Here is a 15,392-nt window from a genome sequence, read left to right as displayed (position 1 = left end):
TACTCGTCTCTAACTACCTCTCACTGCTTACTCTTTTGGATAACCTTGGCTTGTCCTATCTTGGGGTGGGTAAAGGTTCATTTCCCCATCATGCAGCACAAAGGCCCAGAATCTCTGAACCTGGCCTTTTGCACAAGTGCACGCGCGTGCACATGCACACACACACACACGCACGCACGCACACACATAGAGTTATTCCAGCACATGGCTTCCACTCTGCCATCCAGAATTCATTTCCACTGAAGAGGGTTATCTTTTCTCCCAGCTTTGCTGGGCTAGGGAGTGTAATGTAGAGAAGGCAGACTTCCTTTGCTGATTTGATGGCCAGGGCTGACTGCTATTTTAGGGAAAATGGGACTAACCTCAGCCAACAACAGCTCCCTGGTCTTCCTTCAGGCAAGAGATAAGATCAGAATTCTTCAGTTTCCTAGAAGATGCCCCCCTGATAGCTGAGATTTAACCCCAGCTACATCCCTCTTACCTTAATACACACTACAGTGGTGGAAATTCAACTGGAGCCTTCCATAGAGTCAGGCATCAAAAGACATTGACTCTGTCTAATCTGATGACTTTATTGTATTTGGGCTTCCCAGTAATCCATCTCCCCCACCCTCAGATTTAAGATTTAAATACTTGGCTACTGGGGCGCCTGGGCAGCTCAGTCGGTGAAGTGTCACAGCCTTCCACTTGGGTCATGGTCCTGGAGTCCTGGGATCGAGCCCCACATCAGGGTCTCTGCTCAGTGTGCATGTGTGGGGGGTGGGGTTCCTGCCTTTCCCTTGGCCTCTACTCCTCCTCCCTGCTTGTGTTGTCTCACTTTCAAATAAATAAATAATATTTAAAAATAAATACATACATACTTGGGTACTTACCAAGCTTTCATACAATTCCTGAGCTTAGGAGCTAAAATAGAACCAAGGGTCACCTGACTGGCTCAGTGGACCACATGGCTCTTAACATCAGGGTCACTGAGTTCCAGCCCCACAATGGGTGTGGAGTGTACTTAAAATAAAAATGTTTAGGGGCACCTGGGTAGCTCGGTTGTTAAGTGTCTGCCTTCAGCTCAGGTCATGATCCCAGGGTCCTGGGATCAAGCCCTACATTGGGTTCCCTGCTCAGCGGGAAGCCTTCTTCTCCCTCTCCCACTCCCCCTGCTTGTGTTCCCTCTCTCACTGCATCTGTCAAATGAATGAAAACTTAAAAAAAAAAAATTTTTAAACATAACCCCCAAAAATGCTATTGTTCTTTTTCAACTGCATCTCGCAGCTGTGGGGGGTGGAAAGTTCTTGCAGGGCCCAGGAGTCCTACCTTACGTTCTCTTGACTGCTAAAAGCCATCTCTAGGGCATGCAGGCCTATGGCAGCTGGGATACCTCAAAGGCAGTTAGAGTTCATTCCCCGTGGTTTCTTACCTACACCCGATAAACCACTGGTCCTTGGGCCTCAGCCTGTTATCGTTCATCTTCTCCGTGCTATGTCTGTACGGTTACAATGCAATTGCATCCTGCTCATTCCAGGTACCTCTGAGGGAGAACAAATTTAGCGCAGGAGGCTTTTTGCCTCTCAGGCCCATGGCACCTAGCTGGGACTTTTTACCATGTCTACCACAGTTCTTAGACGAAATGTTTTTAAACCTGTTAACCGCAAGCAGAGTACTTGACCTCGACATTCAGCCCACCCAGCCAACAGGCCTTTGGGCAAGTCTCAGCCTCCAGTTTTTCAGATGGCCACTGGGGGGCAGCACAGCAAGCAGGAGCAGGAGCCTAATTTCCCAAGGAATCAGAGACTGCCTCCAACTCCACTCCCAAGGACATTGCTACCTGCCAGTAGTGCGTAGTAAAGCTGAGATGGGATTTATAGAGACAGCCAGAACCTACTCATAGCCATATACTGTTTAGAACGGTTTCCCCCATTTGAAGACTTTTTTAAAAATTCAGATTCCCAGGTTCCACTCCAGAACAACAGAATCACTCTCCAGGGCCAGGGCGTGGAAATACACATTTAAGCTTCCCAGGATTCTTTCACAGCAAACTGGGGACTTTCATCATGGGGGGACTTCACCCCATACCTCATTAGAAACCTTTCTGTTCTGAATGGGTATTTTAAAGATGCCAATGGAAATGGCATAAAGTGTGGCCTGGAATCGCTAACAATGAACTGGTAATGAAGACTGTGGCAGGTTATGTGGGTGTTGGAGTGGAGAAAAGGGGGGAAGTCAATAGTACCACTCAGCCTACAAGTTGGAAATTGGGAACCAATTTCCTACTGCTGTCCCTGAAAGGAATGCCTCTAAGCCTCTCCCTTCATTTGTGTACCAGATCAAAGATCCTGGGGAAGAAGACAACTACCTTAATACCACGTCCCTGCAAAGAAAAGCCCAAAGTTCATGAGGGAAGGGGCACTGTTTCTTCCAGTACTCACCTCACCCTATACCATTCCTCAGTTACACTGAAGGGAAGGTTCCTGCACCTTCCTGATGGACTGGCCAGATAGAGTTGTGCTCATACTTCCCACTGGCTCCTCTCCTTGGAAGAGCTTTTATTTTTGCCTCAATAGCATTTAAAACCCAATCAGTATCATCCAAAAGTCACACCGACATTTCCTCAGCATTGCCTTTTACTTTGGAGGGCGGGAGGGCAGGGGAGAGAAGAGGATAGGAGGAGGGAGATGGGGAAAAACAATCCCAGGGAGTCTTTGGAGGGTCTGAGACAGGTAGTACAACAATGGGATGAGATGGAAGGCCCCCAGGATTCTTTTCGCTACTGATTTCTAGACTCTGATGAAAATGAGAGGGCAGATGTGTAGTTGGTTAGCACGCGGTAGTCAATAAACATCAGTTGCCTCGAGATTCTTTCTTCTATTAATTTCTAGACTCTAGTGAACATGGTGTGACATGTGCAGTTGTCTAGCACGTGGTCCCCAATAAATGTCAGTTGCCTTTTCTAGCCGGGCTCTCCACAGGCTATATCTAGAGATCTCCACTCTTCCCGTTTCAGGGAATGAAGCCCACCTACAGAATGAGGGAACAAGAAGTACAAAAGAGTCTGGGTAATGCAGTTGGCTAGATGGCTTGGTGGCGGGGCCTCACTGTGTCCCCAGCCTCCCCACTCCGCTCTGCTAGGGTGGGGCTGAGAGTAGAGTTTCCCAAGAGGCTTCCCTGAGGCCTAACCAGCTTGTCCTAGAAGATTCCATGTGGAGCGCTATGGGCTGCAACTCTCTAGTGTACAGTCCTCTCTTTCTGACGATGATAATCTGGGGAAAAGGAGAAAAGAAAAGGAAGACAAGAACGGGTTACTTTCAGACCTGCACTCCCAGTTCCCCATCCCCAGCTTGGTGGCAGCGGGGGCTTTAGTAATCCGTATTTAAAGAGTTCCTACGCAAGGCCCTCCCAGGTAAACGAAAAAGTGAGTGGCACTTACTGTAGGGAAAGAAGCGGACACGCATGCTGATCTCACGGGCTGTCTTCAGGATCTCAACAGCCTGGAAGGAACACAGCAGCTTGTACAAATGAAGATACGATCCAGAACAGTATCATAACAAGAGGAAAATCATTTGCTACTCCAACCTTCCGGGTCACTACTAGCTGCTTCTTTCTAATGGACTTCCTCACTGGAGACTCCTTCTTATCAAGTTAGAGACTAGGCTAATCCTGTCCAACCTTTCCTACCAGGGATGACTTCTCACTTCACCAAAGCCCAGATGCTGTGCTCACCTTGCTGTGTTCAATGTCTTGGAAATCCACATCATTCACAGCTAGGACTTGGTCCCCTTCCTGAAGTCCTGCCCGATGTGCATCAGAGTCAGGAATAACCTGTTGGCAAGGAGAGAATACATGAGATTGAGGTGAGAGAATTTCAAAGGCTGTAAGTGAAATTAAGTGCTATTCAAATGTAAGGTGCTAGCGTGCATTTGTGTGAGACAATGTGAGGAAACGGTTTGCCAGGTGAGAAGTTTTACATGGGAAAGGGTGTCCCCATGATGCCCCTTCTGTAGGTCTACTGTATCATTCTCCTCCCAGGCCTTTGGACACTAGGGTTCTGCCATCTGGTAATTTAACAAAGGGAATGAGCAATCCATATTGCCTACCAGGCCCACATACCTTGGAGATAAAGATTCCTAGCTGGGAGGCCTTTCCTCCTCGGATATTAAATCCCAACTGTAAGACAAGAGCACAGATCAATATAGGTCATGCACACAAGAACATCTAATAGCATCACTATATGCCAGCCTGGCTTACATGTTCCTCAGAGAGGAGTCAGAAATTATGGAAGTGGTATCTCAGATTTTCTAACCATTAGAGTTTCCTTACCTTCCTACCTGCTTTCCCATCCATCCCCTCAACCACTGTCAACTTCTGGGCCTGGTACAGACAAAGCTAGCCTGGAATAAGACACAATTGTTCCAGGGCACCTGGGTGACTCAGTCGGTTAAGCATCCTTTGGCTCAGGTCATGATCTCAGGGTCCTCAGCAGGGAGTCTGTTTCTCCCTCTCCCTCTGCACTCCCCTCACCTGTGCACGTGCGCTCTCTCTCTCTCTTTCTCTCAAATAAATAAATAAAATCTAAAAAAAAAAAAGACACAATTGTTCCTTAGGCTCACCTGAGCTCCAGGGGGCTTCTTCAGTGTGACGATTCGGGGCAGAAACTGGGTCAACTCATTGTTGTAGTCTGGATGATACACCCTCTGCAAGACACAGCAACCCCAGAAATCTGACTACCAGCCTTAGATTTTATACACATCTTCACCTGGACTAAAAATGTATCACCTTGAAGTCAGGAAAAGGTGCGGCCATGAACTTAGTTGTAAGCAGAACAGCTAACACTGCCCAAATGGGGAGGTGGATAGCAGGGGGAAATGTTAGCAGCCCAGGAGCTCCCCTACCTCTTTATCTTGAGAGAATAGAAACTAGGGCTCTGAATTTCCAGAATTCTCTGGTGTGAATGTACTCTGGCAGGAGGATACCATTAGACGCTCCCAATGGGCCCAGTTGTTCAGAATCCAACTTCTGGGTCCCCTGGCTACAACAAAGGCTAGAATTCACCCTCTATTGAGATTTCTAACCCTGCCATTCTATCTTTCATATACCATCTCATGCCCACAGGGATGAATCCCCTCCTCAACCATTCCCACCTCATGAGGCGGAATCCATGCTGGGGGATTCTCATAGGCAGGCAGGAAAACCACGGGGTAGTCATCGTAAGGAATTCGGCTGTCCATCTCCAGCGAGGCCCTGGAATGGAAGAAAGGGTGAATCGAAGCTGACCAAAAAACAGTTCAAAGGGGTCAGCAGTCCAGCAAGTTTCAAAAAACAACTCCACTCCACCCCAAGGGTGTCAGTCTATGGGCTCAGCCCACTTCCTGGTGACAGAGACTGAGAGAGAGAGAAAGAAGAAAAAAGACGGAAGAAAACAATTAACTTTGCTGAACATCTGGATGCCAAGCAACCTGTTAGTTACTCCACAGAGATTATCTCCTTTCTCACAACAATCCTGAAAAATAGATGTTACCGTATTCAATCCAGAGAAGGCGAAATCAGGAGCGTCTAATTTTCGAAGTCCAAAGGAGGGCTGCCTCCAACTATCCATAAGGACTCGGCACCGCCCTACATCCCGTAGTCGTGATCAGTAATGGTGGGGGTCCCCAAAAACGACCCCTCCTCCACCGCCAGCCATCCTCCAGGTCCCCGCCCCGCATTCCGCTGGAGTCCCGCACATAAGCCGCGGTACACGCCAGACCACCTCACCTACCCGCAGGCCTCAGGAACCTCAGAAGCCGCTCACCGCCGATCCAGTGTGGAAACCGGAAGCGGATGCTCCGGTGGGTCGGAAGGGGCGGGTTCAGGGTGCGGCGCGCAGATCCTCCCCTTCCCAACGCGTCTTCCTGCGCGCGCCGACGTGCGTGCTTGCCCCGCAATCTGTCTGCGCTCCGATTGGCTGGCGCCTCAGGGACTGATTTGAAACTTGGCGGTTAAAGCTCCGGTCGGGACAGGGAGGCGGGAGACCGGGAAAGGGACGTTTAGTTTGGTGAGTTAAGGGGGCACACCTTCGCTCAGGATCTGCCTTTCCCGGTACGCTGGGGCTTGGGTTCTTTGTCGACATCTCCGCTGGGGGCTTTCCTTTTCATTTCAGACTTCACTTCTCTCTCTTCAGAGCGTGGGGCTGACGGGCTGTCCCGTCTTGGCCAAGTCTGAGGGTCAGTGACTCTCCGCAGGCAGCGATCCCGCTGGGGACGGGGAGGCTGCCACCTATACTGCCGAGTTCCGTAACCCATCCCACCCTTCAAGGCGGGCGGGAACTCCCACCACTCCCGACCTACCAAAGATTCATCAGCAAGTATCTTTTCTTTTCCCCTCTGCGCAGAGACGGTGCTGCTGTAGGATCATGAAGGAAGAGGTGAAGGGAATTCCTGTAAGAGTGGCACTGCGATGTCGCCCTCTGGTCCCCAAAGAGATTAGTGAGGGCTGCCAGATGTGCCTTTCCTTCGTACCCGGGGAACCTCAGGTGCGTAGGAAGAGTCCTGGGCCTGCCTCTGAACAGCTGGGGCCAAATGGCAGTGAGGGGCGTGGTCTCGCCTTGCATTTTTCTTACTCCTTGTCCCTTGCCTTCTCTAGGTGGTGGTTGGTACTGACAAATCCTTTACCTACGATTTTGTGTTTGACCCGTCTACGGAACAGGAAGAAGTCTTCAATACAGCAGTAGCACCACTCATAAAAGGCATATTTAAAGGTGAGGCTATTTGATTCTTCCACCGGTTCTCGAGCATATGTTTGGTGTCAGCCATGGTACATGGGTGCTGCAAATAGAGGAATGGATGAAACGTGAGTCCTGCCTTCAAAAAGCCCGCAGCTTAGGAACCAACTCAGTATCATTTGTGAAAGTCTGTACCCTTGGTGCTAGTTTTCTACTGTATTTGCTTTCTGTGGTTCTGCCCATCTTTGACTTGTATATATATTTTTGTTTGTCCTGGGACTTCATTAGATTCTAAGCTCTTTCATGGGTGCTGAAGATGATCATTTGCCGACCTACTTAAGGCCCAGGTACTCTGAAGCCTGTTGAGGATTCAGAGAAAAATTATATAGCTTTCAGGCCCTGGAAGAGTTCAAAGTCCAAGAGTAGGAGTGGAAGTAGATGACTACATATGTAATTTTAAATACATAAAACATTTTAACCTTTTTGCACTTATCTTTAAGAAAAAATATTTTAAGAGTTAAAAATACACAATAGAATCAGTGCTGCTGTAGAAGTAGCACTGCTTTCAAAGTGTTATGAAAACCAAAAGGATGGCACTAACTCTGTGTGGGAGATTAGGGGTGAATTTAACAGCACAGGGAATCTTTGAGAGAGATCTTGCATGATGAATGGAATTCTTTTAGGTGAAGAAGGCTATTTCCTAAAGTGCCTGAGTCCTCTGACCAGTTAATAATCTTTATTGAAGAAGCTAAGACTTTAGTGTTGTTGAAGACCACAGCATGAAAGCAGGGTTCTAAAGAAGGGAGCAGTGCCTGAGGGGTGTTTAATTACTATTATTCCAGTACAGAGGTTATTCAGAATTCAAAGCAGAGGTCTATGTAAAAGAAGTTAAACCACTTCACACCAGTCCCTTAAAGATGAAAGGCACATTTGTACATCATGTAGTCTTACTTTGTATCCAAAGAAAAATGCTTTCCAGAAATTTCTCTAAGTGAACTTCCAGTGTCCATTTAAATTTTATTTCTGATACGGAACTCACTGACTCACAAGGTGGTCTCATTGTTTGGATTTTGGACAACTCCAATTGCGCTAGATTATATTGAGATGAAATTTGCTTCCCTATAATTTCTGCCCATGATGTTAGTTCATCCCTCTAGGCAAATTCACATATTTTTTCCACTTTTTAAAATGATGTTGTGGCTCAGAGGACACTGAACACTTTGCTTCACATTTTTAAAATATTAAAGCAATAATGTTAAACTTAGAGAAATGTTACAAGAACAGCATAAGGAACTTTTTTTTTCCTGAATCACTTGAGATGAAGTGTTGACCTGATGCCCCCTAAATACTTCCGTGTATATTTGCTACAATCAAGGGCTTCCTCCTACATAACTACAATGTAAACATCAAAATGATGAAATTAGCGTTGCTGCATTACTACCATCTAGTCCTCAGACTTCATTCAGGTTTCAGGTTTCACCAGTTGTCCCAATAACGTCCTTTAGAGTAAAAGGATCTTGTTGAAAAGCACTTGTATTTAGTTGTACTGTCTCTTTCATTCTAAAGTTTTTTCAGTCTCTATTTTTTTTTTCTAATTTTGTGATCCTGATTCTTGAAGATCACTGGTTGTTTTGTAAGCTGTTTACCATTTTTGGTCTGTCTGATGTTTATTTAGGACTGAATTCAGGCTGTATATCTGTAGCAGGAATATCACAGAAGTGGTGCTGTGTTCTTCCCATTGAATCCTGTCGGGCAGCACATGATGATTTGTTTCATTACTGCTGATGTTCATTTCGATTATTCGATTATGGTGTTATCTGCCAGGCTTCTCCACCATAAAGTTAATCTTTTCCCTATTTACGCATTTAGAAGACAATTATGTGAAATAAGTCAATCGGAGAAAGACAGCTATCATAGATCTCCCTGATATGAGGAAGTAGAGATGCAACTTGCGGGGGTTGGGGGTAGGAAAAGAATAAATGAAACAAGATGGGATTGGGAGGGAGACAAACCATAAGAGACTCTTAATCTCACAAACAAACTGAGGGTTGCCGGGGGGAAGAGGGGTAGGGAGAGGGTGGTGGGGTTATGGACATTGGGGAGGGTATGTGCTATGGTGAGTGCTGTGAAGTGTGTAAACCTGGCGATTCACAGACCTGTACCCTTGGGGCTAATAATGCATTATATGTTTATTTAAAAAGTTAAAAATTTAAAAAAATTTTAAAAAGAAGACAATTATGTGATTCTGCCCAAGTTTCTTCCAATAAACCACCCCTCTTTCCTTTAGCTGTTCTGGAAACAGTATGGTTTCCAGACCCTTCATTATCTGGTCATCTTCCTCAGAATCTTGCTTCACAGCTCAGTAAGAGCACTGTAGTTCTATACTTTTATCTTAACTTGGGAATCTATGAGAATTAAATTATAGTCTTTAGAGGCAATATAAAATAGATAGTGATGCCAATATATATGTTTGGTTAACATTGCTCTCAGGTGCAAATATGAAGCCAATATTTTTCAGTCAGCTTAACATCATCCTCCTCTACTCTGAATTCCCAATACCAGAGAGCCCTGAATATTTTGGGAAAAGTACTGCAACTTGGTTTCCCCAGTTATTACTATATATACATATCTGTGATATTGTAGAACGTTGTAGAATGTTATTCTTTTGTCCCATGGTCATGCCAGGTGATACTAGCTATTTATTACAGGAAAATCTTAATGGAACATCTTATGATCTTTCAGAATATCAAGGAAGGTCTTCATTTAGACAAACAAGTTCTTTTAAAAAGGAAAAAAAAAGGCCAAGGGGGCTGATATATATGGTCCAGATGCAGTCTGAGAGTTTAGATAAGGAGTGGATGCTTTCATTGATTATAAAAATCAACTTTGGTGACTTTTCAGATGAAGACTGGTCATCAAAAACACATACATTGGAATCCCTTATATTTATGAACCTTCTAAGACTTTCATTTAGTTCCCATAATTTAACATGGCTAAAAGTAGAATTGGAAAGCTCTGAATGGCTTCTTGGCAGTGAGTCGGCCACTTTCATTATCTCAGTCATACCTTTCGACTTCTTAGCTTTTAAGGGCAATGAAGAGGGGCACACAATGAAGAGGGGCTGGTATTTTTCTCCTTTGCAGGTTTGGAGTAATGCAAAATCCTGGCACGCATATAAATTTTCTCTGTGAATGCTATTCTGAAGAGACCCCTGTCTCAAGGGAGCAGTCTCAATTTTGTTGCAAGTAATTGCTGAAGGAAACGGTATTTGTTGATTGGATGAAAATATTTGAGCACTACTATGTTTATGACTTCTATTTTGCCAGGATACAATGCAACCGTCCTGGCCTACGGGCAGACTGGCTCTGGAAAAACCTATTCAATGGGAGGTGCATATACTGCAGAGCAAGAGAATGAACCAACAGTTGGGGTCATCCCAAGGGTAATACAGTTGCTCTTCAAAGAAATTGATAAAAAGAGTGACATCGAATTTACTCTGAAAGTGTCGTACTTGGAGGTAAATGATTTATCTTTAATTATACTGAATTCAAATGTATCTTTGGGTAGAAAAAAATAAACCCAAATCAAGTTTTTTCCTGGCATGACACAAATTAGTAAATTGCATTTTTAGTAAAGTACATTTTAATAAATTGATAGAGAAAATTTACTGGCTCAGTTGGAGCTGGCTCCCGCCCAGTTCTTTTTTTGTGAGAATAGGCTGTTTAATCTGATTGTTAGAGGAGTTGGCATTGCTGCATAAAAAGATGATAGGAGTTCTTTAATTCCAATTTGGCCTCTGCTGCTGATTCCCTGTAGAGTCTGCAGAAAAATATTTGATTTCCCTTAGCTGTTTTGAGGCCTAAGTGATAATGCTTCTACTTCAGGAAGAATGTTAGAGAAAATGGGTGAAATATTGAGCTGTGTGATAGGATGTGTTTGTTCAACAGATGTTACTGAATACCTACTGTGTTACAGGGCCTGTTTTAGGTACTTGGGATCTATCCATGAACAAAACATAAAAATCCCTACCCTTGTGGGGTTTTCATTCTAGTGAATATCACTATACAACTGGATTGGCCAGTTATATCTAACTTTGTGACCTCAAACACATGTTCAGGAAATTTATGGTTTTGGGGAAACTAACTAGTTGGTTCCATAGCAGTGATATCTTTGACAAGCCATGATTAAACTTACATAATATAAGCATGAAATTATATATTGTATGTGAATACTTCATACTGGAGTTGAATCTTAATACGTTAATGGGTATTGGAGGTGTAGAGTTGGAAGACTGGGAGTTAAACATCATTCAGATTTAGCCTTCTTGAATCTCTTGATTAACCCAGTTATGGTCAGGTAATCAAATGTAAAAATTGCTGAAGAACCTGGTATGTTAAATTGCAGCACCAACAATAATAGCAAACAAATGTGGTGCTTGCTATGTACTAAACACTGTTGTAAATGCTGAAAGTTCTGGTTGTTGAAATATTGGTTGCCACTTCTCCTGTGTGCTTCCCATTTCCACTGTCCGCTAAGGACCCGTTACTTAAACGCTGTAGCAAAATCAGGGAAGGTGATGATGTTATGGTACCATCAAGGAACGGAATTTTGGGCATTTGTGTAACTTTTCACCGTGTCTGCTATTCCCAAGAAACTGTCTTGAGAGAGCAGTCTCAGTTTTGTTGCAATGAATATGTGTATTCATTCTTATAAGTATCAAATACTTACATATGAGATTAAAGGGCTTTTCTTAACTATGAAAATAATATGTTGTAAAAATTTTTTAATACAGAAAGTCACAAAGAATTTAAAAAATCACCTATGATCCCACCACCCTCAGATTACCACTGTTAACATCTTGTTTTTACCACTTTATTTTTAACAATACCAGATTTACAACGAAGAAATCTTGGATCTTCTATGCCCGTCTCGTGAGAAAGCCTCTCAAATAAATATACGAGAGGATCCCAAAGAAGGCATAAAGGTGTGTTTGTCTCTCATTTGTTGTTACTGAAAAATGTTGGCTACTGCCGAAGTTCACATCCCTTTTATTTGCCACTGTGGTTTTAAACAGCTGCTGACATCTCAGTCTTTGAGATTTTGTGTGATCCTGATTTCCTTGGTTAGTCTAGAATTCCTAGATGGGAGCTTTTGTGGGGAAGGAAGTCTTGTCGTCTTCCTGTTACCTGTTACCAACTAAATATTAATTAATTATTTACACAGTTCCAAGCCTGGGCTATTCATTATAATAGCCCCTAGCCACAAATGGCTATTTAAACTTAAGTGAACTAAGATATGATGAAATTTAAAATTCAGTCCCTTTGTCACACCAGCCCAATATTGTCAAGTGCCCAATAGCTACACGTGGCTACTATAGGACAGCACAGATACGGACCATCTCCATGGTCACAGAAAATTCTGTTGGGCCACCACTATAACAGACATTATGCTAGGCTTTGGGATGATATTTAAAGGGAAGAAATTAAATAATTTAAAACATTTTAAATCCATAAGTACCACAGGAAGAAGAGATCACTCACATGAAAAGCTTCTGTCATATGGTTTAGATGCAGGATGAGGAGCTATAGCTGAACAGAAAATTTGAGGAAGTTTGGGAGTTTTGTATATGGGAGTGGACCAAATCCAGAAGCCAGTATTGAAAACAGGCAGAGTTTGGGTCTAGCTCCAGCTCGAGTATTCAGGAAGAGAATCCAAGGCTGGAAGTGGATGGGAGTAGTTTATATAGTTGGGAAAACTTGGTCAAATAGTGTCTTATTCCCCTTCCGCCCTTCACTGCATGGAAAGATGAAGGTTTAGGGTACAGGTGCATGAGGAGCAGATGTGCTTCTGATTGTTTTTTTTTTTCCTTCTGGGTTATTAAGACATTAGCCAGGTATTAAAAGCAAGACTTGAAGGATCAGACCTATTTTGAAAGCCTGATAGGGGCGCCTGGGCGGCTTAGTCGGTTAAGTATCTGCATTCAGCTCAGGTCATGATCCCAGGGTCCTGGGTTCGAGCCCCATGTTGGGCTCTTTGCTCAGTGGTGAGTCTGCTTCTCCCTCCCTCTCTCTCAAGTATAAATAAAATCTTTTTTAAAAAGCCTGATACACTTGGAATACAGGAAGATGATTTGGATAGTGGGGATAAGAAACCTGGACAAAGTGCATGCTATCACCAGAAAGAATATTGGTACTGAGCCAGGTCTTGACCCAGTTCCAAGATCTTTTATTATATGTCCCATGCCAGAGCAGGAATTAAATCCCAAGCATTCTTTGAGGTACAATTTTCAATACAAAGTGGGCGCTTTTGATTTAAATTGGGGTGGGTAAGGACAAGTTTGTCAACCACTCTTCGGGTGGGATAGATGGAATATAAGTAGAGAGAAAAGAAGTAAGGGTATTCTTGTAGCAAGGAGTAGCTTAAGCAGAAAATACACTCCTTAGGGTGGTAAGACTAGCCCTGTCTGTCTCGATTCGAGGCCCTGGGTTGAGAAGTAACAGGTGTGTTAGGACCAGATTATGAAGCCAGGCTAAAGCTTCATTTGTTCCATCCCTGTAGACAGTATATAAATGAGACAGCTCTCTCTACTTTTACAAGTTTTTACCTTATGCGTATATCTCTCCAATTGTGTTAGCTCCTGGAAGTTAGGAGAGTGTCTTAAAATCTCCTCGGATCCTCATTATCTAGCACAGAACTAGTGATGTGGTGACATTTTCAGTGGCAGGATTTTAGGGAGACCAAACAGAAGTGGCTTGAAAAGAAGATAGACTAGGGTGAGGAAGGTTGGAGAAACTTTGCCTTATTCTTCAGGCATGAAATAAGAAGTAAGGCTTGAAGGACGAGGCAGGTAGATGTGGAAAGGAAAAGGAAGCAATGGATTCAAAAGAAAAATGGCTACGAGTGGGAGATAGATGTGGTCCGGAGAAATGGGAGGAGAAGAAGGTGAATCTGAGGTTTTGAGCATAGAGTAATAGAAGTGGAGAGAGTCGGTGCTGGTGGAAGGAAGAGGAGTTTGGTTTATAATTCACTATTTTCCAAGTGTGAGTGGCAGGCAATTAGAAATAAAGGACCAGAAATCAGGGCCACAGATGTAGATCTGGGAGCTAGGGAGTAATAAAACAATAGCATATTTGGGCTAGTAGGGGCTTCATAATCATCTAGTTCAATCTCCAGAGGCTCCAAGAGATTTTAACGTGTACAAATTCTCTCAGGTAGATACAGTACCAAGCCTAGAACCCTGTTTTCCCACTGTTTCCCCTAGTGAAAATGTCTAAAACCAGTCAGGGGTATAGGGAGGGGCATAGGGTCACGTGGAGAAAGTAGCAAAGAGAAATACCATATTTGCATTGCCTTTGCTGTTGTTGAGGCCAAAGCTGACCTTCACTTGGGGGATCCCCAGAAGGCACCTATCCGTTGCTCTATCCTAAAATGTAGAGATCTCTTCTAGCTCCAGTGTTGTCTGGTACCCTTGTTTTGGAAATCCCAAGGGGAGATGAGAGACCATGGTTTACAGTCATCCCAGAGCTGCTGGTTAAAACAGTCCTCATCACCACAACTGTTCTGTTTGCTGAGGTTCTGTTGGAACATCAAAGCATTATTTTTTAACCTGCTGGTCCCTTCTATCTCTGGTGAAGTATGTAAAACAGAATCATAAGGGCATTTTTTTCTTTCTTTGAATTAGATTGTGGGACTCACTGAAAAGACTGTTGTAGTCGCTCTGGATACTGTTTCCTGTTTGGAACAGGGCAACAACTGTAGGACCGTGGCCTCCACAGCGATGAACTCCCAGTCATCCCGATCTCATGCTATCTTTACGATCTCCATAGAGCAAAGAAAGAAGAGTGACAAGTAAGTTGCTGTTCGCAGTTTAAAGAGTCAAGATTGTTAATGGTAGTTCTACCAAGGTTGATTAGTAAGTTGCTTCTTAAGTGCATTTGATGAATCATCTGACATCAGTACGCTGAGCACTGGTAACCAGTAGAGCCATTTTGACTGGTTGGAAAGAAAACCAGAGCCAGCAGGTCAGCTTTGACCCTAACCATTCTCATTGGTGTCTTCCTGTCATCACAGGAGTAGCAGCTTTCGCTCCAAGCTGCATCTCGTAGACCTTGCTGGATCAGAAAGACAGAAGAAAACCAAGGCTGAAGGGGACCGTCTGAAAGAGGGTGAGAAAAATTAAGGCCACAGTTGTAGATGAAAACTTCCAGTACTCTTATTGTGTTGTTGGTGTCTTGACTGAAATATTTCGGGTTATTTTCTAACAGTAGCTACAATTCAAGTTCAAGGATAATATCAGAAATAGTGAAAACCTCTTTCTTTCCCTTGCACTCATTTTCTAATTTAGGTCTGAGATTTGGATCTGGCCCTTGGTTTGATTTCATCTGGTCCAGGCAAGTTTTAGTTTTTGTTTGGTTTGGTTTGGTTTGGTTTTATCTCCAACTACTTATGGTTAAAATTGGTCTCCTGATTCTGTCATCCCAAGTATTCACTGTCCTTTTCAGATATTGTCACTTATAAACCTCATCAGCATGGTCTCCATATCTTCATTTAAGCTGTTAGATATACATGATGAAGCTCCTAAGGCTAGAAGAACCCCACGGTGTATGCTGTTAGAGAACTTAGTCTAGCATGTTGGGGCCTGGTGATCTGCATGCTTTGGGAATGGTCTTTCAAGTGATTATTAATCTATCTAACAAAAATTAAC

General features: G+C 43.7%; 2 protein-coding genes across 8 annotated transcripts in view; one reads left to right on the top strand and one right to left on the bottom strand.

Moving 5' to 3' along the window:
• Positions 1 to 2,593: 2,593 nt before the first annotated feature.
• Positions 2,594 to 5,873, bottom strand: PDZD11 (PDZ domain containing 11). 3 transcript variants are annotated; one of them, XM_032847752.1, is made up of 7 exons: positions 5,780 to 5,873; positions 5,130 to 5,229; positions 4,599 to 4,682; positions 4,099 to 4,155; positions 3,712 to 3,810; positions 3,419 to 3,479; positions 2,594 to 3,251 (listed from the first exon to the last, which is right to left on the bottom strand). In XM_032847752.1, the coding sequence occupies exons 2-7, from the start codon at positions 5,214 to 5,216 to the stop codon at positions 3,217 to 3,219; spliced, it is 423 nt and encodes a 140-aa protein (XP_032703643.1). In that variant the 5' UTR covers positions 5,217 to 5,229; positions 5,780 to 5,873; the 3' UTR covers positions 2,594 to 3,216. The 3 variants fall into 3 exon arrangements, with proteins under 3 accessions (XP_032703643.1, XP_032703641.1, XP_032703642.1); XM_032847750.1 differs by having other exon boundaries at positions 5,747 to 5,839; XM_032847751.1 differs by lacking the exon at positions 5,780 to 5,873 and adding an exon at positions 5,507 to 5,717.
• Positions 5,874 to 5,899: 26 nt separating this feature from the next.
• KIF4A (kinesin family member 4A) overlaps positions 5,900 to 15,392 on the top strand; it is a 114,763-nt gene continuing 105,270 nt past the window's right edge. The window contains exons 1-7 of one of the 5 annotated variants that reach the window (XM_032847748.1): positions 5,900 to 6,022; positions 6,359 to 6,499; positions 6,610 to 6,724; positions 10,015 to 10,205; positions 11,580 to 11,672; positions 14,370 to 14,536; positions 14,759 to 14,853. In XM_032847748.1, coding sequence (XP_032703639.1) covers positions 6,380 to 6,499; positions 6,610 to 6,724; positions 10,015 to 10,205; positions 11,580 to 11,672; positions 14,370 to 14,536; positions 14,759 to 14,853 — 781 coding nt within the window. In that variant the 5' untranslated portion in view covers positions 5,900 to 6,022; positions 6,359 to 6,379. Of the gene's footprint in view, positions 6,023 to 6,071; positions 6,256 to 6,358; positions 6,500 to 6,609; positions 6,725 to 10,014; positions 10,206 to 11,579; positions 11,673 to 14,369; positions 14,537 to 14,758; positions 14,854 to 15,392 lie in introns of those variants that run through there. The other 4 variants (XM_032847744.1, XM_032847746.1, XM_032847745.1 and 1 more) reach the window with 4 other exon arrangements.

The sequence above is a fragment of the Lontra canadensis genome, unplaced genomic scaffold (assembly GCF_010015895.1).
Source record: "Lontra canadensis isolate GAN:19392208 unplaced genomic scaffold, GSC_riverotter_1.0 scaffold193, whole genome shotgun sequence".
Classification (NCBI taxonomy): Eukaryota; Metazoa; Chordata; class Mammalia; order Carnivora; family Mustelidae; genus Lontra; species Lontra canadensis.
The sequence above is the reverse complement of the archived record's forward strand: the minus strand, read 5'-3'. Positions and strand labels throughout refer to the sequence as shown.